This window comes from Alosa sapidissima, chromosome 24 (assembly GCF_018492685.1).
Source record: "Alosa sapidissima isolate fAloSap1 chromosome 24, fAloSap1.pri, whole genome shotgun sequence".
NCBI classification, from domain to species: domain Eukaryota; kingdom Metazoa; phylum Chordata; class Actinopteri; order Clupeiformes; family Clupeidae; genus Alosa; species Alosa sapidissima.
In genome coordinates this window covers 28,132,262-28,159,761 of record NC_055980.1, presented here as the reverse complement: position 1 = coordinate 28,159,761, position 27,500 = coordinate 28,132,262, and the positions used below count along the sequence as shown (strand labels likewise).

The 27,500-nt window shown below is 45.9% G+C and overlaps 3 protein-coding genes and 1 long non-coding RNA gene across 9 annotated transcripts in view; 2 read left to right on the top strand and 2 right to left on the bottom strand.

Annotated features, from left to right (window-relative positions):
- The window catches only part of il12rb2l (interleukin 12 receptor, beta 2a, like), a 21,859-nt gene extending 17,367 nt beyond the window's left edge, over positions 1-4,492 (bottom strand). The window contains exons 1-2 of the mRNA XM_042083330.1: positions 4,090-4,492; positions 3,411-3,490 (exon numbers count right to left, since the gene is read on the bottom strand). Coding sequence (XP_041939264.1) covers positions 3,411-3,477 — 67 coding nt within the window. The 5' untranslated portion in view covers positions 3,478-3,490; positions 4,090-4,492. The remainder of the gene's footprint in view (positions 1-3,410; positions 3,491-4,089) is intronic.
- LOC121700397 lies at positions 3,094-5,629 on the top strand. Its single transcript, XR_006027217.1, has 3 exons — positions 3,094-3,106; positions 5,200-5,266; positions 5,345-5,629. It is a non-coding gene; the product is annotated as an uncharacterized LOC121700397 (long non-coding RNA).
- Positions 5,630-5,931: 302 nt separating this feature from the next.
- On the bottom strand, positions 5,932-7,328 carry LOC121700213 (relaxin-3-like). Its single transcript, XM_042083023.1, has 2 exons — positions 7,085-7,328; positions 5,932-6,321 (listed from the first exon to the last, which is right to left on the bottom strand). Exons 1-2 carry the CDS (start codon positions 7,242-7,244, stop codon positions 6,002-6,004), a joined length of 480 nt encoding a protein of 159 aa, XP_041938957.1. The 5' UTR covers positions 7,245-7,328; the 3' UTR covers positions 5,932-6,001.
- Positions 7,329-13,956: 6,628 nt separating this feature from the next.
- The window catches only part of rfx1a (regulatory factor X, 1a (influences HLA class II expression)), a 33,056-nt gene continuing 19,512 nt past the window's right edge, over positions 13,957-27,500 (top strand). For 2 of the 6 annotated variants that reach the window (XM_042082708.1, XM_042082704.1), the window contains exons 1-3: positions 13,959-14,108; positions 16,726-17,077; positions 17,534-17,643. In XM_042082708.1, the coding sequence (XP_041938642.1) occupies positions 16,747-17,077; positions 17,534-17,643 (441 nt within the window). In that variant the 5' untranslated portion in view covers positions 13,959-14,108; positions 16,726-16,746. Of the gene's footprint in view, positions 14,109-15,281; positions 15,433-16,725; positions 17,078-17,533; positions 17,644-27,500 lie in introns of all 6 variants that reach the window. The other 4 variants (XM_042082705.1, XM_042082709.1, XM_042082707.1 and 1 more) reach the window with 4 other exon arrangements.

The following is a 27,500-nucleotide window of genomic DNA, read 5'->3' as shown; positions in this document are numbered from 1 at the left end:
ACTCCATCATAACACTGGCATTTAAGTCAGATCTAACCACATGGACGCACGAAAGAAACGTCACCAACACGCTCTCTCACTAGGTGTGAATTTTAACCGCATGTTCTACGCTTCGTTCAGACACAGCACATTTACATAATGTCCGGAGGAAATACTAGGGGGGGGAGTAGTAGAACAACCGGCTAAATTCGGACTTCCATATGACCGGTTATGTCATTCAGATATACGGCCCCACCGTTTAACATCCGCAGAACCTCCGGTCTTACACGTATGTCTGAAAGCGCTTAGAGAGAGGAAGAGAGCATGGGTGTGAGTGCAAGGGTGTATGTGTGTGTGTGTGTGTGTGTGTGTGTGTGTGTGTGTGTGTGTGTGTGTGTGTGTGTGTCTCGCAGCTCACGTAGCCCAGCCTTGCTCTCTCACACTCTCTCTTCTGCAAAACACACACACACACACACACACACACACACACACACACACACACACACACACACCACAGTAGGGTTGTATTCTTGTGTATCTTCATCACCTCCTGCTCTCTCTGTCACACTCTTTCTTCTGCAAAACACACTCTCATGCGATAAGACACATTTTGCACTGTGATGTGCTTGTGATGCATAATGGCAACCACACGAGGCCAAAGGTAGACACAAAGAAAGCACAAATGCCGTACGTTAAACACAACAACTCCGAATTGACCACACTTGTTTCAAATGAGGCGACACAACCAATATAAACTAGTTCAGAGTGTAAACAGGTTGCTGAACGAACAGTGCAAGTTCATATCAACAATGGACAGAATCTCAGAATTTCACTTGCATTTCAATTGAGGTAGCAAACAGGAAGCATCTAAGCACTCTTACACACTCTCTCTCTCTCTCTCTCTCTCTCTCTCTCTCTCTCTCTCTCACACACACACACACACACACACACACACACACTCTGACGACACAACTCTGGTGGGTCTCATCACCAAGGGCGACGAGACCCAATACAGGTTGGAGGTCGACCATCTGACCACGTGGTGCAGGGACAACAACCTCCTGCTGAACGTCAGCAAGACCAAAGAGATTGTTGTTGACTTCCGGAGAGGTCACACCCAACACCTGCCACTGACCATCGACGGTGCTGTGGTGGAGAGAGCGAGCAGCACCAAATTCCTGGGGGTGCACATCAGCGAAGACCTCTCCTGGACCACCAACACTGCATCACTGGCGAAGAGAGCTCAGCGCCGCCTGTACTTCCTGCGGAAACTCAGGCGAGCAAGTGCTCCACCAGCCATCATGACCACATTCTACCGAGGCACCATTGAGAGCATCCTCTCCAGCTGTATCGCTGTGTGGGGCGGAAGCTGCACTGAATACAACAGGAAAGCCCTGCAGCGCATAGTGAACACAGCTGGAAGGATTATTGGTGCTTCACTCCCCTCCCTGAAGGACATTTACACCTCCCACCTCACCCGCAAGGCGACCAAAATTGTGAGTGATGCAAGTCACCCCGCTCACAATCTGTTCGATCTACTGCCCTCTGGGAAGAGGTACAGAAGCCTGTGCTCCCGCACTACCAGACTCACCAACAGCTTCATACACCAAGCTGTAAGGATGCTGAACTCTCTCCCTCCTCTCCCCCCTCCACCCTCAGCTACATAACATCCTGGACATTGGACCCACAATGGCCGCGTGCACTACTCCACTTGCACACTTGCACACTTGTACACTTTACAACTTGTTGTTGTTGTCCTGAAAACACAACACATCTGCTGCTCTTACATAACTTGCACCACTATGTCACTTTCTTTCTTACTTAGGTCAAACAGAACTACACAAGCCTTTTATTGGCCTGACTTTGCACTAGTATTTTATTGACTGTCTATGCACAATTTTCAACCAAATTTTGCTGCTCTTATTTTTTTCATTATTATATGTGCCCTCTTATTTACTTACTTTTTTGTTTACTTGAATGTTATGTTTGTCTGTGGACTTAAATTGGTAAAATATGTCTTGTCTTCACCGTGGGATAGTGAGAAACGTAATTTCGATCTCTTTGTATGTCTGGAACATGTGAAGAAATTGACAATAAAGCTGACTTTGACTTTGACTTTGACACACACACACACACACACACACCACACACACACGCAGAACCCTGCTCAATACACATCATCTAATGGCAAACAAAAGCACTTACACACTCTCTATCTCTCTCTCTCTCTCTCTCTCACACACACACACACACACACACACACACACACACACACACAAGTTTGACTATGTGAAGGGGAGGTTTTTCAGCCCTGTGTGACTGACTCATCATAGGGAATTCCAACATGGCATTGCGAAATGTCTAATTTCCTTTTCAGAATACCATTACACAACAGACTGAGCCCACACTCTCTATCTCACACACACACACACACACACCATTACACAACAGACTGAGCCCTTCCCCTATAGGATATCGTATGCTATTCTATTCTTATCCTTAGTCTATCATAATATAGCATACATAATATATTTTCTCAATTGTCGCAATCCATTTGATCTTCACCACCATAGCAGAAATCATCTCTTTTAATGCATTTTGCAAATATTTCACACATCTATAGACGTTTGAAATATATCTCATAGAAATAACTTTATTTGGATTAATGGAAGGCAGCTCTCAAATTATAATTCTGAATTTCTAATGTGCACGTGTGAAACTCCTTTGTTCCTTAGCAACAAATGGTATTGTACCTCAGCAACAAATGGCATTGTTCCTTAGCAACAAATGGCATAGGCCTATAGCACGAAAGACACTTAATGTTACTCTGTACTCTGTGTGTAACTGACAGAATCTCAACGTTGCTCTGTACTCTGTGTGCAACTGAAACGAGAACAACACAAGGAAGAGAAGCAGAGGGGTGGTCTGGGGTAGAGAGTTGTCTTCGTGTGTGTGTGTGTGTATGTGTGTGTGTGTATGCCAAGAGTCTGGCTGGTGAGGGCAGATAGATGGCACAGGCGTGTGTGTGTGTGTGTGTGTCTGTCTGTCTCTGTGTGTGTGTGTGTATGTGTATGTGTGGATGAGAGTGTGTGAGTATGTGTGTGTGTCTGTATGTGGATGGGAGTGTGTGAGTGCCTGAGTGTGTTTGTGTGTATGTGGATGGCAGTGTGTGTGTGTGTGTGTGTGTGTGTGTGTGTGTGTGTGTGTCTGTCTGTGTCATGTTCAGATGGTCAAGGTTTAATTCAAACTGTTTACATGAGAGATTCTATCAAAAAACATAATTGTTTTAACCTCCATAGCTTCAGGTACTCACGCTGTTCTAAGCAGTACATCCCCATGGACCCAATGGACCTGGGTTCTATCTGTGGTCTAAGCAGAACATCACCATGGACCCAATGGACCTGGGTTCTATCTGTGGTTCTGTGTCTTACCGTCTAGAAGAGCATGTGAGGAGCACGTCAGACACTCCAGGATCCAGAGAACAGCTAGCCATGCCATCGGAACATCAGGCCTACAGGATTCACACACACACACACACACACACACAAACAGGTCAACATCAACATAAACACACGCACACACGCACGCACGCACGCACACACACACAGACAAACATCCAAAATCAATAGCCTATGAACAATAGCCTATGAACAATCGCCACCCCCCCCCCCCCCCCCAACCCAAACACACACAGAAATACACACGCCCACAAACTAAACGAGCACGTCATAGGCACAAACACAAGCGCACGCACAACATGGAGCTTGGTAGTTTGCGTGCATTGCTAAGATCTGCGATTTGTTGTCGCAACTACCGGACCGGTAACTTACAACCATGGAAAAAATACAACCATGGAAAAAAACTTTGGTTCTTCTTTGGTTTGCATCATTGCCACGTAAACACCTCTGACCGTAACAGGTAGGCTATTCGTACAGGAAATGACACAAATTAGGCAAGCGTGCTGAAAATCTTCTTATCGAACAAATATGTAGCCTAACAAATATTAATTTCATCATCTATTTTGTATAAGAGCCTCAGTAACCTAGAAGTCGAGGTATACCTCATGTAGGCTAGTCTAGGACCCGACATGCAGACAGACGATTTATTTACCTTGTAAGTCATGGACTTGGGCTTTAAACAGACCGAAACAGCTCCATCTCTCACACAATCCACAGTTCCCAGACGGCCGTGAAGTTTCTAGGCACCTAAACTTTCCGGTAGCTGACGCGAGAGGGCAAGCACGTTGCGATACGAAGCTGGATGAAATGAAGCTCTGCCTGTAAGCACGTTTCCGCTCACTGCTGCCCGCCCACACGAGCCTCACGGGGCGGGTCGCGTATCACCATCTCTCTCTCTCTCTCTCTCTCTCTCTCTCTCAGCCAGACTACCACATTGCAACTAGACTCCTCATCTGAGGGCAGACAAAACCGGTAGGCTACATAGAACGCGCAGGAAAACGGTTCCTCAACCAAATGAACACTAAAACACGCTCTAGATAGCTGTCACTGCGCTCGCTGTGTTATGTGTTTGAGTTGAAGTGCTCAGCGCGTGAGTCACTGGGAACTCCAATATGACATTATGAAATGCCCTGTTCCCTTGTGAGTGATATGGCCACTAACCCGTTACAAGCGCTTCACGCATACTGAGTTTGTATTGACTGTGTGGTCAACCGACACTAGAAATAACCATGAAGACATAAATAGGCTGCCGTTTGACAAGAGGCTGACACATTCACTCATGCAGGATGCCTCCCAGACATGTAGCCTATAGGCCTACACGTCTGAAGGAGAAATGGACTCCCTGGTCCTTTTCTATCGCGAAAGAAAGTGTCGTGTTTTCTGAGTGTTCCTATTTGTTAGGTGGTGTCCGAATGAGTGTGGATATGGCTGCATGCTTCGGGCAGATAGTGCAGGCGGTGTCTGTGTGTGTGCGCGTGAGTGTGCGAGATCTTGTTATTATCGTAGGCCTATGTCACTGTCACAATACAGATAAGCTCATTCACAGGCAGAACAAGTAGTCTACTCTCATAAGCAGACACATCCCAATGAAATGCATTTGAATTTATTTATTTTATTTTACGAGGAAAGTCAACATCCGTGAATACATGCAGAGGAGAACCCTTTATTGAACTGTAACAACGAACACAGGTGTGTGTGGGGGGGGGTGTGTGGGTGTAGATGTTGATGTGGTGGGTGTGGATGGAAGTGTGTGGATGTGGAGGGGAGTGTGTGTGTGTGTGTGTGCATATGTGGATGGACCCTTTATTGAACTGTAATAAGCTGCACAGGTTGGATGGGAGTATGTGTGTGTGTGTGTGTGTGCATATGTGGATGGACCCTTTATTGAACTGTAATAAGCTGCACAGGTTATACAGATGGAACATTTATACACAGGACAAAAGTGGGTTTAAAAATTTCTGAAACACAACCACACATACTACCTCTCACAGTAGACTACAACTCAAAACCATCATCATCATCATCACCATCATCATCATCTCACACATTTACATCCAAACCATCCGATCCTAATGTTTCATCCAGGACACACAGCCAAGTGGAGCAGTGGGGAGATGGGGTGTGTGTGTGTGTGTGTGTGTGTGTGTGTGTGTGTGTGTGTGTGTGTGCATGTGTGTGTGTGATTGTGCGTGTGTGTGTGTGCATGCTTGTGTGTGCGTGTGTGTGTATGTGCTTGTGTATGTGTGTGTGTGTGCATGCGTGTGTGTGTGTGTGTATGCTTGTATTCTTGCGTGCGTGTGTGTGTATGCTTGTGTGTATTTGTGATAGTGTGTGTGTACTATATGTGTGTGTATGCTTGTATTCGTGTGTGCGCGTGGGTGTGTATGCTTGTGTGTATTTGTGATAGTGTGTGTGTGCGTGTGTGTGTGTGTGTATGCTTGTATTCGTGCGTGCGTGTGTGTGTGTGTGCTTGTGTGTATTTATGATAGTGTGTGTGTGTGTGTGCTTGCATGTGTGTGTGTGTGTGTGTGTGTGTGTGTGTGTGTGTGTGTGTGTGTGTGTTCTCAGCAAAGAGAGCTGATCTCGCTCTTGCTGCAGCCCCACTTGCAGCAGGCATTGGACAGCCCCACCACCACGTCCCGCCCCTTCCTGTCTGATGTGCGAAGCGCCTCCAGGATCTCATTGGTGATCAGCGAGCGAGCAGAGCGGGAGAACACGCCCCCCTGATGCCTCCACCAATCCCGCGCGACCTCCTCGCCAGGCTCCGCCCCTGCTGCACCGCCAGCCTGCACCAGCGGAGAGGAGGGAAGTAAGTCGGCGTCGGCCAACCAGCGGTCAGAGGACTGGTCGTCATCAACCGGGTCCAGCGAGTCCTGGAGGAGGTCTACAAGTTCACAACAGACACATCAACAACAGACACGTCAACAACAGACACGTCAACAACAGACACATCAACAACAAACACTGGAGGAGTCTACAGACAACAGACACGTCAACAACAGACATCAAACAACACATGTCAACAGTGTTAAATACACATTAACAAATACACACGTGTTGTGGACAGATCCAACCGGCCCCAGATGGACATTCACAGCTGCCGACACCTTTCTCTAGCAACTCGTATGTGGGGGGCAGACGTGAGGCTACAGTGGGTTAAATGCCCCTCTGCAGTGAGTGAAATGCCCCTCTGCAGTGGGTTAAATGCCCCTCTGCAGTGGGGCTACAGTGAGTGAAATGCCCCTCTGCAGTGAGTGAAATGCCCCACTGCAGTGTTAAATACCCCTCTGCAGTGAGGCTACAGTGGGTTAAATGCCCCTCTGTAGGGAGGCTAGTCAGTTAAATGCCCCTCTGTAGTGACTACTGGTATAGCATGGGAGTAGTGGCCCCCATGCCCCTCTACATAGAGCCCAACCTCATGCACCCCCATACCTGCCCCTCTCTACCCTATCCCACCTGTTCTCACCTGTCTCCTCATCTCACCTCCACTGGGAGTGTCCCACACCCTGACCCACCTGTCTACCTGAGTCTCACCTGTGCAGAGCGTCCCACCCCACCTGTCCCACCTGAGACTCACCTGTGCAGAGCGTCTACCTGAGTCTCACCTGTGCAGAGCGTCCCATCCCACCTGTCTACCTGAGACTCACCTGTGCTCCTGAGTGAGCGTCTCCAGCGCGACCCCCCGCAGGTGAAGATGACGGCGCGGATGAACTCGCGGCCGCACAGCTTGACTCCATACGCAGGGCTCTCCAGGGCCGGCGCCCCGCACGCCATCACACACACGGCCAGGGCCAGCGCGCTCCACATCACAGCAGAGAACGAGACGGGCGAACTGCAAACTGTGCCAGCGGTCAGGCGGAGAACGAGACGGGCGAACTGCAAACTGTGCCAGCGGTCAGGCGGAGAACGAGGCGGAGAACGAGACGGGCGAACTGCAAACTGTGCCAGCGGTCAGGCGGAGAACGAGACGGGCGAACTGCAAACTGTGCCAGCGGTCTTCTTCTCGAGGAGGTGGGCGTCGAGCGGAGATCCTGTTTTGTGCTCTACCATTCGCTCGGTCCATCTTATATAGGGGTTCCATGGGCACTCGCAATGTACCCCCTCCACCCCAACACACACACACATTACACACACACACACATTTCACACACACACACACACACATTACACACACATATTTCACACACATTACACACACACACACACGCACACACACGCACACATCCCCGGGTCGTATCGGCTGTTGATAAGAGTGCGCTGGGAGGATGAGAAGGGTGTGTGTGGGGGGGGGGGGGGGGGGGGATGAGACCTTTGTGGGGACAATGGCAACATGAGAGGACTGATTACTGATTAGGTAAGCGTGGGCAGGTGTGTGTGTGTGGGGGGGGGGGGGGGTCAGAGAGGATGCTAATCTGATCCAAAAAGACATTTCAGACTCCAGCTCCTGGTCAACTGCTGCCTCTGTGTTGTGCCCGTCACCGACCCCTGACCGCGCCACTCTCTCCCTCACGGGTCAGCCGTCAAATGACCTCTCACAACCTCCCAGGAACAGCCAAATGAACGTGTGTGTCTGGAGTGCTTTCAGCATTGGGCTCTCTTAAGTTCTGCAGTAAATGTGTGTGTGAGAGTGTGTGCATGTGTGTGAAACTTAAAGTATTACTGTATGTGTGTGTGAGAGTGTGTGCATGTGTGTGAAACTTAAAGTATTACTTTATGTGTGTGTGAGAGTGTGTGCATGTGTGTGTATGTGTGTGTGTGCATGTGTGTGTGTGTGAGAGTGTGTGCATGTATGTGTGAGAGTGTGTGCATGTGTGTGAAACTTAAAGTATTACTCTATGTATGTGTGAGAGTGTGTGCATGTGTGTGAAACTTAAAGTATTACTCTATGTATGTGTGAGAGTGTGTGCATGTGTGTGAAACTTAAAGTATTACTGTATGTGTGTGTGAGAGTGTGTGCATGTGTGTGAAACTTAAAGTATTACTTTATGTGTGTGTGAGAGTGTGTGCATGTGTGTGTATGTGTGTGTGTGCATGTGTGTGTGTGTGAGAGTGTGTGCATGTGTGTGTGAGAGTGTGTGCATGTGTGTGTGTGTGTGAGAGAGTGTGTGCATGTGTGTGTGTGTGTATGTGTGTGTGAGAGTGTGTGCATGTGTGTGTATTTGTGTGTGTGTGAGTGTGTGCATGTGTGTGTATGTTACATTACATTACATAACATTACATTACATTTGGCTGACACATTTTTAAGCAAAGCGACTAACAACATGGTAACAGTTAGGTTTTAAAGCAATTCTCTCAACAATTTTATGAGAATTTAAAAACGGTAGAGTACAGTAAGAATAAGTGTATCAGTGAGTGCTGTTTTTAAACACTTGAGTGTCAGTTCAAGACGGCTGGTAAGTGCTAGCAATCGTATGTGTGTGTGAGTGTGTGTATGTGTGTGTGTGTGTATGTGTGTGAGAATGTGTGCGTGAGAGTATGTGTGCCTAATGTCTGATGTGTTTGGGTGGATGAAATAGAATAGTATCGAAACCCAAAGTGTAGCTGTGTGTGTGTGTGTGTGTGTGTGGCGCACCCTCTCCCACTTCCTCACACACACACACACACACACTGTCTCTCTTCCTATGTGTGCTGTTATTTCACCCTCATAGCCCAACTCTTAATCTAACTCTTGGCACTCGTCAGACAAACATTGACATCAAAGTCACAGTTTAACTTTGAAGCACACCTGGTGAGAAACTCTGCCCCCAAAACAGTCTCATGAAGAAACCCTGTGTGGAGCGCAGGAAGCATTTCTTCCTTTTCTAGACGCGGACGGTACGTGTGTGTGAGAGTGTGTGCATGTGTGTGTATGTGTGTGTGAGTGTGTGCAGGAAGCAGTTCTTCCTTTTCTAGATGCGGACTGTACTTCTCTATAAATGTGCAGAAGTGAGAACACAGAAAACACACTCGCGCTTTCTAGCACTTTCTGCTTGGCCTTCGCCGTCAGTGTTTGAGTGTGTGTGTGCTTGTGGACATGTGTGATTAGGTGAGTGTGTGTGTGTATGAGTTTGCATGTGTGTGTGAATACAAAAGGTTGCAACGGGGTTATGACATTTTCCCTCTGTCCTACAGAGTCAGATAAGCTCTGGGTTGTGTGTGTATGTGTGTGTGTGTGTCTGTGTGTGTGTGTGTGTGTGTGTTGGTGGGGGCTCGTCACACTCAGATGACAGCCAATTCATGAATGCGTAATTGGCCAGGACGGTGAACGCAAACAACATGGCATTTAAGAGCGACAATGACTCAGAAATTATCTACACACACAATTGGGTCAGCTTAAGGTCTGCATGGATATGAGCTGACTATTTCCATGCTGTGCGCACACACACACTCAGATTCATTAATTTGTGGTCAGTGACTGACTGACCATCTGGATTTTGGCCAAATGCCAGTATCTGTTAGCCTGACGTCAGAATTTGAGTCTGATGCTCCATTGGGATTGTGATTATGTTTCAACTGATACGGGGGGCGGGGGGGGCCTCTGCACTTAATTGGATAGACATAAACAACCGGAGCTACGAAACAGCTTACCATGAGGTAGGAAGAACACCTGAACCATTAGTCCGGCTTTCACCAGACCAAGCTCAATCTTAATCGCCGGCAGATCAGGCACCCAGCCTACTGAACCATCTTTCTTTTCCAAAAATGCCTTAAAGGAACACACCAACTTTTTGGGACTTTAGCTCATTCACCGTATTCCCCAAAGTTTGATAAGTTGATATATACCCTTGTCATCTCCGTGCGCGTAGTTGGATAAGTCGGTCTTACCCACTCACCGCTAACCTAGCTTAGCACAAGTGCCTTGAAGTGGCCGGCTTCATTAGTGGCCGGCTTCATTTTTCAGTCAGTCTGCAGTCAAACCGCATGGAAATATACTGTATGCATTTTATGTGTAACCATGGAAATATACTGTATGCATTTTATGTGTAACCACATGGAAATATACTGTATGCATTTGATGTGTAACCATGGAAATATACTGTATGCATTTTATGTGTAACCACATGGAAATATACTGTATGCATTTGATGTGTAACCATGGAAATATACTGTATGCATTTGATGTGTAACCGCATGAAAATATACTGTATGCATTTGATGTGTAAACGGGGTCTTAGAAGCCATCTGTCTACCTACAGCGTTTTTGTTGTAAACAAAATCAGCCGAAGCGTGCTCAGATGACGTGATAGATGAGCGAAGCGTGCTCAGAGGGCGTGATAGACGAGGCATTGTTGCTCATCTGTCCATCATCGTACAAAGCCCAATCTGATCGGTCCATTATCGTACAAAGGCATCATCGTACAAAGCCCAATCTGATTGGTCCATCATCGTACAACGGAATGGTTCCCACAACGGAACAATTCCAGACCAAATTTCCCTCTCAATTCCAGACCAAAAAATCCTTCTATCCTCATAGTAGGCCATATATTTTGATGGCCGATGGTAAGCTACTTTTGCTAGTGATACGGAGCATTTTTAGTGGCCCATGAAACATGGAGTGAAACGGCATTTACCTGCTTAGCTTCTCTGTGCAGATCCAGATAACAACTTCCTTTGGGCCGGATCCGCATGAAAGCCTTTAGATCCGTCTGTAACAGACATAATGGTACCTGTGGGCCAGATCTGCTGATAGAGGTTTCAGCTCTACTAGCAATGTTGTTGTTTTCACCGGTTTCAGCTCTACTATGTTGTTGTTTTCACCGGTTTCAGTGGCCCCGTATGGCATATGATAAGCAGATCTGGACCAGGTCAGTTACGCAGAGCAGATCTGGACCAGGTCAGTTACGCAGAGTATCACACGGAGCTGGGCCAGTGTTAGCCACTATTGGCACCAGATCCGTCAATCAGACCAATTCTGGACCGGTGTGCGTTTGGATGCTGGATCGAATCCATTATGCAGGTGTATTTCCATCCCAGAGGGGAGGCATCACTAACTATTTAGAGTATTAACTAAGTATAAAGAAGAAAGATATAGAACAATTGAATCAATAGATTGAGAGAACGGGTGTGTAAGAGCAGAGTGTGTAAATGCAGTGTGGCAAGCCCATGTGTGTGTGTGTTTAATATGTATTCAGGGTGCAGATGACTTGAGGAAAGAAACTCCACCTCTCTGTTTTAGCCCAGTGAGGACAGAGACATCTGCCTGACTCCTCCTCTCTGTTTTAGCCCAATAGAGACGTCTGCCTGACTCCTCCACCTCTCTGTTTTAGCCCAGTGAGAACAGAGACGTCGGCCTAACTCTGTTTTAGCCCAATGAGAACAGAGACGTCTGCTGACTCCTCCTCCTCTGTTTTAGCCCAATGAGAACAGAGACGTCTGCCTGACTCCTCCTCCTCCTCTCTGTTTTAGCCCAGTGAGAACAGAGATGTCTGCCTGACTCCTCCTCCTCTCTGTTTTAGCCCAATGAGAACAGACGTCTGCCTGGCCTCAGCGGTTTGAACACTCCATGGTCAGGATGTGAACTGTTCCTTTAAAATATTACTGGCCCTTGTTTTGCTCTTGCTGTGCATATCCTGCAGGGTAGAGAGAGGTGCTCTGATGGTGCTTCATCCAAATGTTGGGAGGCGCTGGTTTTTTACACGAGCCCTCCATATTTACCACTTAATCCAGGGATATCCAACCTTTTTTCCCCTGAGAGCTACTTTGACAAGATGGACATGGCCGAGAGCTTTTATGCTAATAGTAGTGTAACAGAGTTAAAAATGTAGTGTATTGTTATATATGATTTTCGCCAAAGTAAAACAGCCTTGTTTAATAGTTGTGAATGGGAGCCACCATTGGCCATATGGTGTACTGCAGATCTGCTGCGTGTAGTCTTGTGTTGCTTCCCTACCCGATCAGAGTAGCCGTATGCTTTTGATCTGATGCTGTACGTGGTACACCGAAGCCTGAAGGCAATGTTTTGATTTATTTTCTTAAAGGAAAATAAAAAGGAAGAAAAATTCAACATTTCGACTCTGTCCCCCTGATGCTTGACCACCGTTACAGTAGCACATTCACATAGCTGATCTCCACCCAAAACCACTGAATAAGATGTGTATGCTTCTTAAAGGTTCCTTTCAACTCATTACCTTCTCTCCGTAGACTGTGAATTTGATTCCATAGGAATTTTAACATGTTTCCCAAGTGACTGGGTTATCAGATTTATAAACATCTTCCTCAAACTTGGAGAGCTACTTAGAAACAGATGGGAAGTGTGTGTGTGTGTGTGTGTGTGTGGGGGGGGGGGTTATGAACATCTTCCTCAAACCTTTTGGAGAGCTACATAGAAACAGGTGGGAAGCTACTGGTACCTGTTTGTGACCCCTGACTTAATCCATCAGTTCCAGTTCAATCTAGTAAAGTTCAATCTAGTATATAGACTATAAATAAGGCTATTATAAAATTTGGAATTTGATCATGAATGTTACTGCTGGTGGTATTCTAGAAGTTCACTTTATGAGCCTTCTGTTCAGCATGTCATTGACACACACATCTAAAACATTCCTGGCAACAAGTCGACATTGCAGTAACAGCATCTGAAGATGCGTGAAAAATATCAATTTTCTTACATTTCCCTTTCTCTTCTGTGTGTCACTTTTACACTGGCGAATCACTGGGCTACTAATATCTAATTTACTGGCTAAACATTGGGCTACTAATATCTAATTTACTGGCTAAACATTGGGCTACTAATATCTAATTTACTGGCGAATCATTGGGCTGCTAATATCTAATTCACTTGCTAAAACATTGGGCTGCTAATATCTTTCACTTGCTAAACATTGGGCTGCTAATATTTAATTCACTGGCTAAACATTGGGCTGCTAATATCTAATTCACTGGCTAAAACATTGGGCTGCTAATATCTAATTCACTGGCTAAACATTGGGCTGCTAATATCTAATTCCAGTATAATCCAAAAACCACAGGCAGCCAATGTAAAACATTCCAGCATGTTGTATTGAATGACAGTAAGTAAGGTCATTGGGTTGCAAATGCCAGGGCCGTTTTTTGATCCCATTAGTTTCTACATCGTCCTGGCATGCTTGCTAGGGAGGGATTGTTCTATGATTGCAATCCTCACATTAGCATGCAAGAGAAACTTTTTACACAAACAACATAAGAGGACTTAAGTCAGATAATACACAGATATTGCAAATAAAGTTGTCTCTTACATTTAGTGGACACTTAACCAGTAGCCTAGGGCCTAGGCTATATGCCACCAGGCAAAATTGTGTCATGGTAACAACTAATCCAAAAAAAGAGACTGTTTATTTTGAGGTGAACCACGTGAAAATTAATATTTATTTCAATAAAACTGCAGTGACAGGAGGGCAATAGGCATTCACGACATACAGAACTAGCTCAGATGTAGCGAACAGGATAGCCCAAAATAAACTGACAGAGTGAACCAACCTATGAAGAAGCTATTTTGTAACCACAGTCATTCTGTTAGAGCCACTCACAGGGATTCAGGAGGCGGGACCTAGAGCGGGTGGGTAGCAACAGTTGCCCCGGTGAGGAAGAAGCGCCATAGCCACGGTAGTCCTGGCGACAAGAACCCAGCAACGAGAGTCAACAACAACAACAGCCTGAAACCTTGAAAAAATAAAAAACCCAATATACCAGTTGGGAATTTTCTCGGAATAAGAGGTGAAATCTTAAATAATTACGTAATCAGACATTTTACGTTTCAGAAGAAAATGTCTGTAAGGATTGCTGTTGTTTTATCTTCATATGCGTTCGTAGCCATTAACAGCCAATGGGCTAGGTAGCAAGCTAGCTATCACTAGCTTCCTCTGTCAGAATCACTATAAGGCTCACTGGCCATCTGTCTAGCTTGGTTCGAATAATCGTCTGACTTGATGTTTCAGTCTTTCTAAAATCAGGCTGTTGTTATGACGATGCCAAATGCACGATAGGCTGTACAAAATGGCGGGGATGATGCTAGCTTGCTACTATACGCGAAACTAGCCGCTGCTTGCACCTCATATTGTATCTGATTTCCAGCTAATAACCAGCTAGCCAACTATCTGGCGACATTTTTCAATCAGTCTGTCTTTTCGGCCTAACAGCAGTATGTGCGCGAATGGAATCTCGACGATATGTCATGTAATGTACTTGCAGTCACTAGATGAAATTGTTCTAACGTTATCTGCGAGGTTGGTTAACGTTACCTCGCCTGTCATCACAGAACTGAAAAGGTTAGCATGCTAGCTATGATAGCGAGCATACCTATAGCTGTTGTTACTTTCCTTATCGGTGTACCACCTACACCGCTATCATTTGTCGTCGGCTGTCCATACCAGGTGTAATGTTGTATTGATGCTCTTGTGAATTACCACTAACGTTAGCTTTCTGAAGTGCCGTGCGTGAGTGACAGTTCAGTTTCCCAACCTCAGCGTTAGCAAGGAAGCCTGGCCGCTAACGTCACCTGACGTTAAGCCCATTTAATTCGATCTACCTCGCTGTCTCGCCAAGTAATGCAACTAATCGTAGTTATTGATCGTAGCTGTTATCAGTATGAGCGTATCTAGCGTGCTGCATCCGTGGTCTGTCCCTATGCAGTCATCTGCGCGTTCTCATTTGGGGGAAGAGGCCCTTGTGTAAGGGAAGGAGGGGCGGCCATTTGTTGTGGTATGGTTACTAGGCAAAGCTTCCTAGGCTGGGAAGGGGGCGTAGCCCGTCTGGGTTGCGTGACACTTTGATAACAATTATTGGCCAGTTTTTGTTTTAGTCTTTTCTGTAATAGTCACAAATTATTTCATGGATAGCAAAATGCATTAGGATTTCTTGCTTAGAACTATCATCTGGTTTCTAATCTAGATTTATTGGACTGGCAAATTGAGAAAGTCACCAGATCAGACAGACGAAGTGAGAATAAGCTGTTGATGACGTGACTGATTGTGGACTCCTCTCTCATTATGATCACGTGGAAGACACCAGTAGTCTTCTCCCTCTCCTGTTGCCCATAGAGGTATTCCATTCCTAAAGGCCAGTGCCTTCCCTCAACAGTTATGATAATAATAATAGTAGGCTACTAATAATAAGCTTTATTTGTATAGCACCTTTCATACATAGAATGCAGCTCAAAGTGCTTTACATTTGGAGCATTTAACACAATAATAGAGAGAAAAGAAAGAGAAGAAAAATAAATGTTTTAATAATACAAACAAACAAACAAGCAAATCAGTAAATAAAACATCAGAGATTTAGAGTTAAGCAAAAATGAGATTTCACAAGAGATAGAAACAATAACACATACATCACAATTAATGTAGCGAAAATAGGAAGACCCTGTAAATAGCACAAGCAGTTTTGACTCCTCTGCACTCTCATGTGTGTGTGATTATTGTGCGTTCCATTTGTACATGCTGATGGCTTGTGACAACTCATAACTTGTGAAATGACATAACTTCCTTGTCGTAAGAACTCACCGTGAACTGAGGGTCCTTTGACTTAGCATATTGGACAAATGGATCGCACCATTATCTGAAGGCAGACAAATGGATCGCTCCATTATCTGAAGGCAGGCCTGTGGTCAGATTTGAGAAACTGAGTACCAAGGCTTCTCTCCCGCCTTCTCTTTCTGGTTCTCCACTGACTGACCTATAGCCAGCAGGAGGCTTGCCAGGCTGCTAACTGACATATCAAACGTCCAGCTCAAGCGCAATAGGAATATGTAGGCCTATGTGGAGCCCAGCCATATTTTATAGGCTCATCATTTTCCACCCTTGGTATTTCCCATGAAAAAAATACATAGATAGACAGACAGATAGATAGATAAATAGATAGGTTTAGATAGACACATAAAACATAGATTCATGCATACTGAATCTCAAGGGCAATCTTGGCACTTCCCTGTTTGCAATGTGTATATTGTGTGTGTGTATGTGTGTAACGTGTTTATGGGTTCTCCCTGATGGTGTCCTATTGGCCACTCCAGCCTACGTGTGTGTGTGTGTGTATGTACATGTTTGTGTCTGCTTGTGTTTATAACGTGTTTATGGTTTCTCCTCCCCAGGGTTGAGTCTGGGTTCTCCTGATGGCCACTCAAGCCTATGTGTGTGTGTGTGTGTGTGTGTGTGTGTGTGTGTGTGTTTGTGTGTGTGTATAACTTGTTTATGGTTTCTCTTCCCCAGGGTTGAGTCTGGGTTCTCCTGATGGCCACTCAAGCCTATGTGTGTGTGTGTGTGTGTGTGTGTGTGTGTGTGTGTGTGTGTGTGTGTTTGTGTGTGTGTATAACTTGTTTATGGTTTCTCTTCCCCAGGGTTGAGTCTGGGTTCTCCTGATGGCCACTCAAGCCTATGTGGGAGAGCTGCAGCCATCCTCCCAACCCCAGGGGGGCAGTGTGAGCGTGGTGGCAGGCCAGCCGGCGACCACCGCCACCGCGCCACCGCAGTTCCTGGCCGAGATCCCGGCCACGGTCGTCACGGCTACCGCCACACCCTCCGCTGACCAGACCACGCCCCCGGTGACACAGACCACTCCCACTCAGGCCCAGAACTCCCCTGTGGCGGCCCCGCCCACCCAGACACAGTACGTCGCCACGGAGATCCAGAGCTCGCCTACCCAGACCAACGCCCAGAGCACGCCGCAGTATATCGTCGTCACGGTGACCGGTAAGGAGCAGGGCAGGGCAGTGAGGATGGGCTGAGTGGCCACAAGTAGAGAAAGCCTTCAGCGAGCAATCGTTCACTAAAATAGTTCTGTCATTACCGAGCAATCGTTAAATAAAATAGTTCTGTCATTACCGAGCAATCGTTTACTAAAATAGTTCTATCATTACCGAGCAATCGTTAAATAAAATAGTTCTGTCATTACCGAGCAATCGTTCACTAAAATAGTTCTATCATTACCGAGCAATCGTTAAATAAAATAGTTCTGTCATTACCGAGCAATCGTTCACTAAAATAGTTCTGTCATTACCGAGCAATCGTTAAATAAAATAGTTCTGTCATTACCGAGCCATCGTTTACTGTCTTTCCCTCTTCTTTGTCTAACTCTGCTCTCTCTTCTTTTCTCTCTATCCATCTCTACCTCCTTCTCCCGTTCTCCGCTCCTCTTCTTTCTTCCAGAAGGTTCTCTCCACTCCAGTGACTCGGTATCGGACTCCAGTCCTCCTCCTGCTGTGGTCCAGACCGGAGTGCCCACACAGGTGGTACAGCAAGTACAGGCCGGTCAGCAGGTAATGCGCACGCACGCACGCACACACACACGCATACACGCATGCACGCACACAAGCACGCACACACACAGACAAACACACAGACACATGCACGCACACACACAGACACATGCATGCACACACGCACACAGACACATGCACACACGCACAAACACATGCACACAGACACAAATGCGCGCACTTACGTACACACGCACACAGACATGTGCATATGTACACATACAGTGCATAATTGCCTCTAAATGCAAACCAAGAAACCCTCTAAACAATGAAGCTCAATGCACACTTGTCACATTATCAGTGCAACTAAATGAAGCTCAATGCACACTTGCCACATTATCAGTGCAACTAAATGAAGCTCAATGCACACTTGCCACATTATCAGTGCAACTAAATGAAGCTCAATGCACACTTGCCACATTATCAGTGCAACTAAATGAAGCTCAATGCACACTTGCCACATTATCAGTGCAACTAAATGAAGCTCAATGCACACTTGCCACATTATCAGTGCAACTAAATGAAGCTCAATGCACACTTGCCACATTATCAGTGCAACTAAATGAAGCTCAATGCACACTTGCCACATTATCAGTGCAACTAAATGATAGATAGATAGATAGATAGATAGATAGATAGATACTTTATTGATCCCCAAGGGGAAATTCAAAAATGCAAGCAGCTGCTGTAGGTTTGTGACTCTACTGAGTACTGAGCAACAAGGGGCAGCAGAGTGGAGCAGTAGAACACCAAGGGGCAGCAGAGTGGAGCAGTAGAACACCAAGGGGCAGCAGAGTGGAGCAGTAGAACACCAAGGGGCAGCAGAGTGGGGAAAAGCTGGACTATAGGCCAGTGTAAAGCAGCCAATAAAGACAGAGGTGATATAGGAAACATGAGCCAAGATAGATGCTGATCTGTTGGGGAATAGCTGGATTAGCTGGGGTGTAGATGTAGTTTAGGTTCATATATAGAACAGATGTAGGGCTATATGGATTAGCTGGGGTGTAGATGTAGTTTAGGTTCATATATAGAACAGATGTAGGGCTATATGGATTAGCTGGGGTGTAGATGTAGTTTAGGTTCATGAACAGATGTAGGGCTATATGGATTAGCTGGGGTGTAGATGTAGTTCAGGTTCATATATAGAACAGATGTAGGGCTATATGGATTAGCTGGGGTGTAGATGTAGTTTAGGTTCATATATAGAACAGATGTAGGGCTATATGGATTAGCTGGGGTGTAGATGTAGTTTAGGTTCATGAACAGATGTAGGGCTATATGGATTAGCTGGGGTGTAGATGTAGTTTAGGTTCATATATAGAACAGATGTAGGGCTATATGGATTAGCTGGGGTGTAGATGTAGTTTAGGTTCATATATAGAACAGATGTAGGGCTATATGGATTAGCTGGGGTGTAGATGTAGTTCAGGTTCATATATAGAACAGATGTAGGGCTATATGGATTAGCTGGGGTGTAGATGTAGTTTAGGTTCATATATAGAACAGATGTAGGGCTATATGGATTATCTGGGGTGTAGATGTAGTTTAGGTTCATATATAGAACAGAAGTAGGGCTATATGGATTATCTGGGGTGTAGATGTAGTTTAGGTTCATATATAGAACAGATGTAGGGCTATATGGATTAGCTGGGGTGTAGATGTAGTTTAGGTTCATATATAGAACAGATGTAGGGCTATATGGATTAGCTGGGGTGTAGATGTAGTTTAGGTTCATGAACAGATGTAGGGCTATATGGATTAGCTGGGGTGTAGATGTAGTTCAGGTTCATATATAGAACAGATGTAGGGCTATATGGATTAGCTGGGGTGTAGATGTAGTTTAGGTTCATATATAGAACAGATGTAGGGCTATATGGATTAGCTGGGGTGTAGATGTAGTTTAGGTTCATGAACAGATGTAGGGCTATATGGATTAGCTGGGGTGTAGATGTAGTTTAGGTTCATATATAGAACAGATGTAGGGCTATATGGATTAGCTGGGGTGTAGATGTAGTTTAGGTTCATATATAGAACAGAAGTAGGGCTATATGGATTAGCTGGGGTGTAGATGTAGTTTAGGTTCATATATAGAACAGATGTAGGGCTATATGGATTAGCTGGGGTGTAGATGTAGTTTAGGTTCATGAACAGATGTAGGGCTATATGGATTAGCTGGGGTGTAGTTTAGGTTCATATATAGAACAGATGTAGGGCTATATGGTGTACTTGGCGCAGCCTGGTGCCAAGCGAAACACAAGGCTTGTTGTCTCTGACCAGGCGTTTCAGATTGCTAAAATGGAGCCCTTAGTCCAGGTTAATGCATAGAATCTGTGGGTCAGCCGTGGCCTACTGGTTAGGGCTTTGGGCTGAAGTGCCCTTGAGCAAGGCACCTAACCCCTCACTGCTCTCCCATGCCCACATCCACGGCTGAAGTGCCCTTGAGCAAGGCACCTAACCCCTCACTGCTCTCCCATGCCCACATCCACGGCTGAAGTGCCCTTGAGCAAGGCACCTGACCCCTCACTGCTCTCCCATGCCCACATCCACGGCTGAAGTGCCCTTGAGCAAGGCACCTAACCTCTCACTGCTCCCCGAGCGCCGCTGTAGCAAGACAGCTCACTGCTCCGGATTAGTTAGCCCTTCATCTCACTGTGTGTTCACTGTGTGCTGAGTGTGTTTCACTAATTCACAGTTGGGATAAATGCAGAGACCAAATTCCTCATATATGCAAGTATACTTGGCCCATAAACCTGGTTTAATTAATCAAGGTTAATGTTTAGAACAGATGTAGTCTATCTTTACGTGTATGTATTAGAGACCAGATGTAGGTTAATGTAGCCTAGGTTAATGCATAGAACAGATGTGATCTAGGTTAATTTATAGAGTAGATGTAGTCTAGTTTAATGTATAGAGCAGATGAGGTCCTATAGAGTAGATGAGGTCCGGAGTAATGTATAGAGAGCAGATGTGGTCTAGTTTAATGTATAGAGAGCAGATGTAGTCTAGTTTAATGTGTAGAGAGCAGATGTGGTCTAGTTTAATGTATAGAGCAGATGAGGTCCTATAGAGCAGATGTGGTCTAGTTTAATGTATAGAGAGCAGATGTGGTCTAGTTTAATGTATAGAGAGCAGTTTAATGTATATAGAGCAGATGTGGTCTAGTTTAATGTATATAGAGCAGATGTGGTCTAGTTTAATGTGTAGAGCAGATGAGGTCCTATAGAGCACATGAGGTCCTATAGAGCAGATGAGGTCTAGTTTAATGTATAGAGCAGATGAGGTCCTATAGAGCACATGAGGTCCTATAGAGCAGATGAGGTCCTATAGAGCAGATGAGGTCCTATAGAGCACATGAGGTCCTATAGAGCAGATGAGGTCCTTTAGAGCAGATGAGGTCCTATAGAGCACATGAGGTCCGGGTTAATGTATATGGTGCTGAGTGGCTGGAGAGCAGGTGCACCGCAGCAGCAGTGGTCAGTGAGAGGAGGTAGATGTGGTGGGTCCCTCCTGAGAGCAGCAGCAGAGGTCACTGCGATGTGGACACGTGGGGTTGGGTGGGGACAGGTCTTCGGGGTCGGAGACCTTGTCTGGCGGTTCTGTAGCTGCGTGGGCAGGGGGTGCGGCTCCAGCGCCTGCGCATCGCGTGGTTCCGCTTCTCCAGGACCAGCGCCGTCGGAGCCGGTTCTCCCCTCAGCCACGGCCGGCCCGCCTCCGTTCCACCCCTGCGCCGCAGCCGGAGCATGATGCGGAAGTGCTGGTTGCGCCGCCGCTGGTGTCTGTGCCCGTGCGCATGCTCCCGCCCCTGGCCCGTCCGTGCCATGCTGTGTGCCACGCGCAGAGAGAGAACAGAAAGCCTGGCCTCAGTGCAGCACAGAACAGCCTTTATGATGTCAGCACTCTAGAAGCCTTTATGATGTCAGCACTCTAGAAGCCTTTATGATGTCAGCATTCTGGCTCTTTATGATGTCAGCGCTGCAGAAGCCCAGTGAAAAGAAGAGATCTCGTATCGTCATAAAGAGATGATTATTGCTAGTGTTGTAGCTTTCTCCAGAGTCAAGTCAGGTTCCAATAACAACCTTTCCCTTATCTTATTAGTAGTTATTTCTAGTGATGGGCGAACAAAGCCTTTTGAAGCTTTTGAAGCTTCTTCCTGATTGTATCGCAAAATGATCCGAATCATCAAAGCATCGAAGACAACACAGTGACATCTGGTGGTCAGCAGAAATGACAGCGGCTATGAATTCGACACACCCGAACGAAGCTTACAACATGAACATGAGGGACATAATTTACACATGCATATGGCATGAGATGACTGAAAATTAAATAAATTAATTAGAACTAGGGTATAATGTTTGAATATAGCCTAGTGTGTTCAGCGTTTGAATTTACGTGTGTTCAGTTGGTTTTAACAAACTGCAGCAAGAAATGCAGCCGTCTGCTATGTGGCAATATCAATTTACTTTAAATAAATAAAGTGTAGGCCTTATCCAACAAACTGCCATAGCCTACTCATAACCAAGAGACATTATTTGGGTAGTGTGTTTTAGAACTAAACAGGCCGTTGTTAGAAATAAATAGTTCATGAACATCCTTTCTTGCTGTAGGTCTACGATAGAGTAGAGGTAACGATGAGGACGATAAATCTGCCGACGTGGGTTCAATCCCCGTGAGTCACTTTACGAGGAATTTTTATTAGGCTTATGCAATAACAAAAAATATTTGAAAAAAGTTCTTTAGCAGCAATGATTGCTGAGTAACTAAGACACGTAACACAGGTTTTGTTAAATTAGAGCAGCTACACAGAATACTGCAGTGTTGCGGACTGTTGGGTATCAGCGCAGCAGCAAACTTTCGAATCCAGCAAAACCCTTCGGTGACGTTTGAAGCTTCGGACGTCACCAGTCACGTGCTTATTCCAATTTGATACAAGCTCCAACACACTGTGTCCAAACAGTTTGCTTCACGGGAGTGATACAAGCTTCGGTGCCTCAGTGTCGAATGTCCCATCACTAGTTATGACTTATCAAGTGTTCCAGCAGTTGATCTCAGATCATCTCGTCTGAGTTGTCATTAACGTCACATTTAGCAGCAAGAGCGCGCAGGACAGCTGCATACTGGGCTGATTTAGCAGCAAGAGCGCGCAGGACATACTGGGCTGATTTAGCAGCAAGAGTGCGCAGGACAGCTGCATACTGGGCTGATTTAGCAGCAAGAGCGCGCAGGACAGCTGCATACTGGGCTGATTCAGCAGCAAGAGCATGCAGGACATACTGGGCTGATTTAGCAGCAAGAGCGCGCAGGACAGCTGCATACTGGGCTGATTTAGCAGCAAGAGCGCGCAGGACAGCTGCATACTGGGCTGATTTAGCAGCAAGAGCGCGCAGGACAGCTGCATACTGGGATGATTCAGCAGCAAGAGTGCGCAGAACATACTGGGCTGATTTAGCAGCAAGAGCACGCAGGACATACTGGGCTGATTTAGCAGCAAGAGCGCGCAGGACAGCTGCATACTGGGCTGATTTAGCAGCAAGAGCGCGCAGGACAGCTGCATACTGGGCTGATTTAGCAGCAAGAGCGCGCAGGACAGCTGCATACTGGGCTTTCGTCTCATGAGCTCCTCCTTGTGTTCTCCTTCTAAACGCATGCCGCTCCACAACGATGTTAACTTTGGGAGTCAAATGCTTTTCTAGCGCAGAGACAGCATTTTCAAAAGCTGTACCTGTATCTGGAAGTGCATACAAAATCCGTTGTCCCTCAGCAGTGAAGTAAGGTAGCTCTCTTGCAGGCTGCTGGCCAACAATGACCAGTTACATTTATCACTACTCAGTAGTAATTGAACATGCAAAGCCACATGGTGAAAGGCACAGCCGGCTCTCTCTGGGACAGGGCAAAGCCACATGCTGATAGCCGGCTCTCTCTGGGACAGGGCAAAGCCACATGCTGATAGCCGGCTCTCTCTGGGACAGGGCAAAGCCACATGGTGATAGCCGGCTCTCTCTGGGACAGGGTAGGTCCTCAATGCTGGGTACGGCCATGCACACACACACACGCATGCGTTAATCATAGGTTGTAGTAATGTTAATCATAGGTTGTAGTAACGTTAATCATAGGTTGTAGTAAGCTGATGTTTAACTAAGTTAAGCTAACGGTGTGCTTCAAACGTAGCCACAAAAGGCTGATACCGTGTGCGCATAAATCAAGAACAAAAAGAAAAAGAAAAAGATAGAAAAGAAAAAAACATTTTAATATCAGTGTTTCCCACAGAATTGAATTCTATTTGTGGTGGTAGGTTTGCAGAATTAACTTGAATGCAACCGTTTTAAACACATAAGCGCAGCGTGGTTATGATGCTAACCAGCTTTAAGCACAATTTAGTACAACCTAGAAAATCATTGTGTGGTGGTCAATGTTGATATTGTGGTGGGCCGCCACAAATAAGTCAATGTATGGGAAACACTGCATATGACAAAAGAAATGGTTTGGTTTGTTCTAACTCCCACTTCGGAACCTGGTTTCAAAACATATCGGTTACAGCCTCCTACAGCCGGGGTCGTGTAAACGCAAGGCCTAACCAATCAAAATAATTCCCCGGTTTCAAAAAACTAGCGTTGTGTAGACAAGCACTTAACTTAGTCTCTGTTGGACAGCTTGAACACTTGCATACCTGACACACCTGGTTCTGGCGGAGGTGTGTGTGTGTGTGTGTGTGTCCATGCATAGTTCTCATTCTATTCAGACATCACCTTGAATGATTGAGTGGCAGAACGTGTGTGTGTGTGTGTGTGTGTGCGTGCGTGCGTGTGTGTGCATGTGTGTGCGTGCGTGTGTGTGTGTGTGCGTGCGTGTGCATGTGTGTGCGTGCGTGTGCGTGCGTGTGCGTGCGTGTGTGTTTGTGTGCGTGTGTGTGTGTGTTTGTGCGTGTGTGTGTGTGCTTGTGTGTGTGCGTGTGTGTGTGTGTGTGTGACTGATTGAGTGGCAGCCCAGAAGCCCTATGAGAGTTCTAAAAGGGCATTGGCGTTTTGGCACAATCTCTTTGCAGCTACGACAGACAGCTTGCAACTGCAGACATTATTCACACCTCTGTAACTGCGAATGTCATGCTTCCTCTCCAGGCTGCAGTTTCTTTCTGTGTGTGTGTGTGTGTGTGTGTATGTGTGTGTGCATGTGTGTGTGTGTTACAGGCACTTCCCCTGCCTACATTAGATCAGATGGACAGATTTAACTAGTCTAACTATTAGTGAATTTATACATGTGTGTGTGTGTGTGTGTGTGTGTGTGTGTGTGTGTGTGTGTGTGTGTGTGTGTGTGTGTTACAGGGACTTCCCCTGCCTACATTAGATCAGATGGACAGATCTAACTAGTCTAACTATTAGTATGTGTGTGTGTGTTACAGGAACTTCCCCAGCCTACATTAGATCAGATAGCCAGGCCTACAGTAGTATTACTATTAGTGAGTTTATACATATGACTGTTGCGTTCCATTCCGATCAAGACTGCTTGCCCTCAGTCACACAAGCAGCTGGTGTGTGTGTGTGTGTGTGTGTGTGTGTGAGAGAGAGAGAGAGAGAGAGAGAGAGTTTGTGTGTGCGCGCGCAAGTGTGTGTGTGTGTGTGTTTGAGGTTGAGGAGGAGACTCCCACTGTGAAGAAAGCGAGACAGAGACAGAGAAATCCTCCCTCCTTTCTCAGAAGCACGGGGTGCCACAGCCCCAACTCAACCACACACACACGTACACATGCGCACACACACACACACACACACACACACACACATACACACACACACTCATACTCACACACACACACACACACACACACACACACACACACATACACACACACACTCATACTCACACACACACACACACAGAAATAGACACACACACACACACACACACATACACACACTCACACACACACACACACACACACACACACACTCATACTCACACTCACACTCACACACACACACACACACACACACACACACACAAACACACATACGCTCAGGATACAGGATGTAAATGTCACTTGACCATGTGTGAAACCAAAGACATATTGTACAGAATAATTGTCTGCAAAAGTATGCATGCACTGGTGTGTATGTGAGTGTGAGTGTGTGTGTGCATAACTGTGTGTGTGTGTGTGTGTGCATAACTGTGTGTGTGTGTGTGTGTGTGTGTGAGAGAGTGTAAATGCATAACTGTGTGTGTGTGTGAGTGTGTGTGTGAGAGTGTAAATGCATAACTGTGTGAGTGTGTGTGTGTGTGTGTGTGTGTGTGTGTGTGTGTGAGTGTACTGTATGTATTTCTGTGATCCCACATCCTGTTCTAATGTTGAGTGAAAAAAACATTTTTGGCAACACCTTCAGCTCTCTGTTGTCAGAATCATTTTGATCTCAGGTGTTTGTGTGTGTGCGTGTGTGTATGCACTCCAATGTAAGCGTATGTGTGTGTGTGTGTGTCCGGCGCCCATGTAAGTGTACGTGTGTGTGTGTGTGTGTGTGTGTGTGTGTGTATGTATGTGTGTGTGTGTGTGTGTGTGTATGTGTGTATGCATGCCCATGTAAGTGTACGTGTGTGTGTGTGTGTGTGTGTGTGTGTGTGTGTAACCTGTGTATCTCTACACACACTCTCAGCTCATCTGGCTTTGGGTGTATATTAGGTGTCCTCTCTGATGACTTTCTTTTTTTTTTGTGTGTGCATGTGTGCGTGCGTGCGTGCGTGCGTGCGTGCGTGCGTTAGAGATGCGCGGTTCGCGGTTACAGCCGCGGACTCTGCGGTTAAACCGCGGATCGGGCGGATGATGTGAAGAAATATAATATTTTAATTAAATTCGGGCGGGTGGCGGTTGAACCAATCAAATGAAAAAAATATAGCCTATTCATTGTTAAATTGTGTTACCTACATCCGAAAAAAACGAGCACACTTTGAAATAGTCAAATTTTCATCAGGCAGTTTGGCCTAGTTGCTTCTATGCATGCTGCTTTGTTTATCTATCAGTGTTTATCAGTGTGTGTGTGCGTGCGTGCGTGTGTGTGTGTGTGTGTGACGGTCTAGCTACGACCGCACATGACTGGTGAACTGTCAGCACTCGTCTTCTACACATCAGCTGATATTTGTGCACACACACACACAACACACACTCGTACATGGGCCATTGCTATATGGCTAGCACTTTTAAGATGTGTAAGAAACAACACAACACGGAGCTATTAGCAATGGTGGCACATTTATTGTTTGTCTGAATTAGAAACATAAGTTTGAATGTTTGTCAACCGATAGCTACCGATTCGCGTTCATGGCGTCCTCTCGTTCCAGCTCCTGAAGGTCCGGTGGCAAAGGAGGGCCGACTGGATCGCATGGACTGTTTATTGTTTCCGGGCGGTATTGGACCGTTCCATTAGGTTAATTGATTGTGGCGTATTTCGAGACGGAACTGATCAAGCCGCATCGATTATTAGTCTTTCCACATGTAACCAAGTTTATTATTTAACAATGTATTTAGCTCATTCTGCTAGTGGTAAATGATATATATTTATGCTTGTGGCCCAGGGTCTGTCTTGTCTATTGTGTGTTAATTGATTGTTTAGTGTTCACCTGTCTATGTTAAATGGTACTGGCCACCAGGTATATGTTCCCCTCTGTCTAGTCTGATGTTCGTCTTGTCTGGCCTATGTGATGTGTAGGGTACTGTGAGTACTATGACTGTTACAATGCTGCTGTATTTTGATTAGAAGCTAAAGCAGATTTTTCATACTGGTTCAATCTCGCAAGATTAGATGCTAAAGCAGATTTTTCATACTGGTTCAATATCGCAATTTTGGAAGATTATTAACATTTTTCTGTGCATTTTT

Excerpts from the sequence above, each read along its gene's own strand:
- LOC121700213 (XM_042083023.1), bottom strand. The coding sequence starts at position 7,244 with ATGTGGAGCGCGCTGGCCCTGGCCGTGTGTGTGATGGCGTGCGGGGCG. Across the intron at positions 6,322-7,084 it reads ACGCTCACTCAGGAGCACAG|ACCTCCTCCAGGACTCGCTG; the intron begins GTGAGTCTCAGG and ends GTGAACTTGTAG.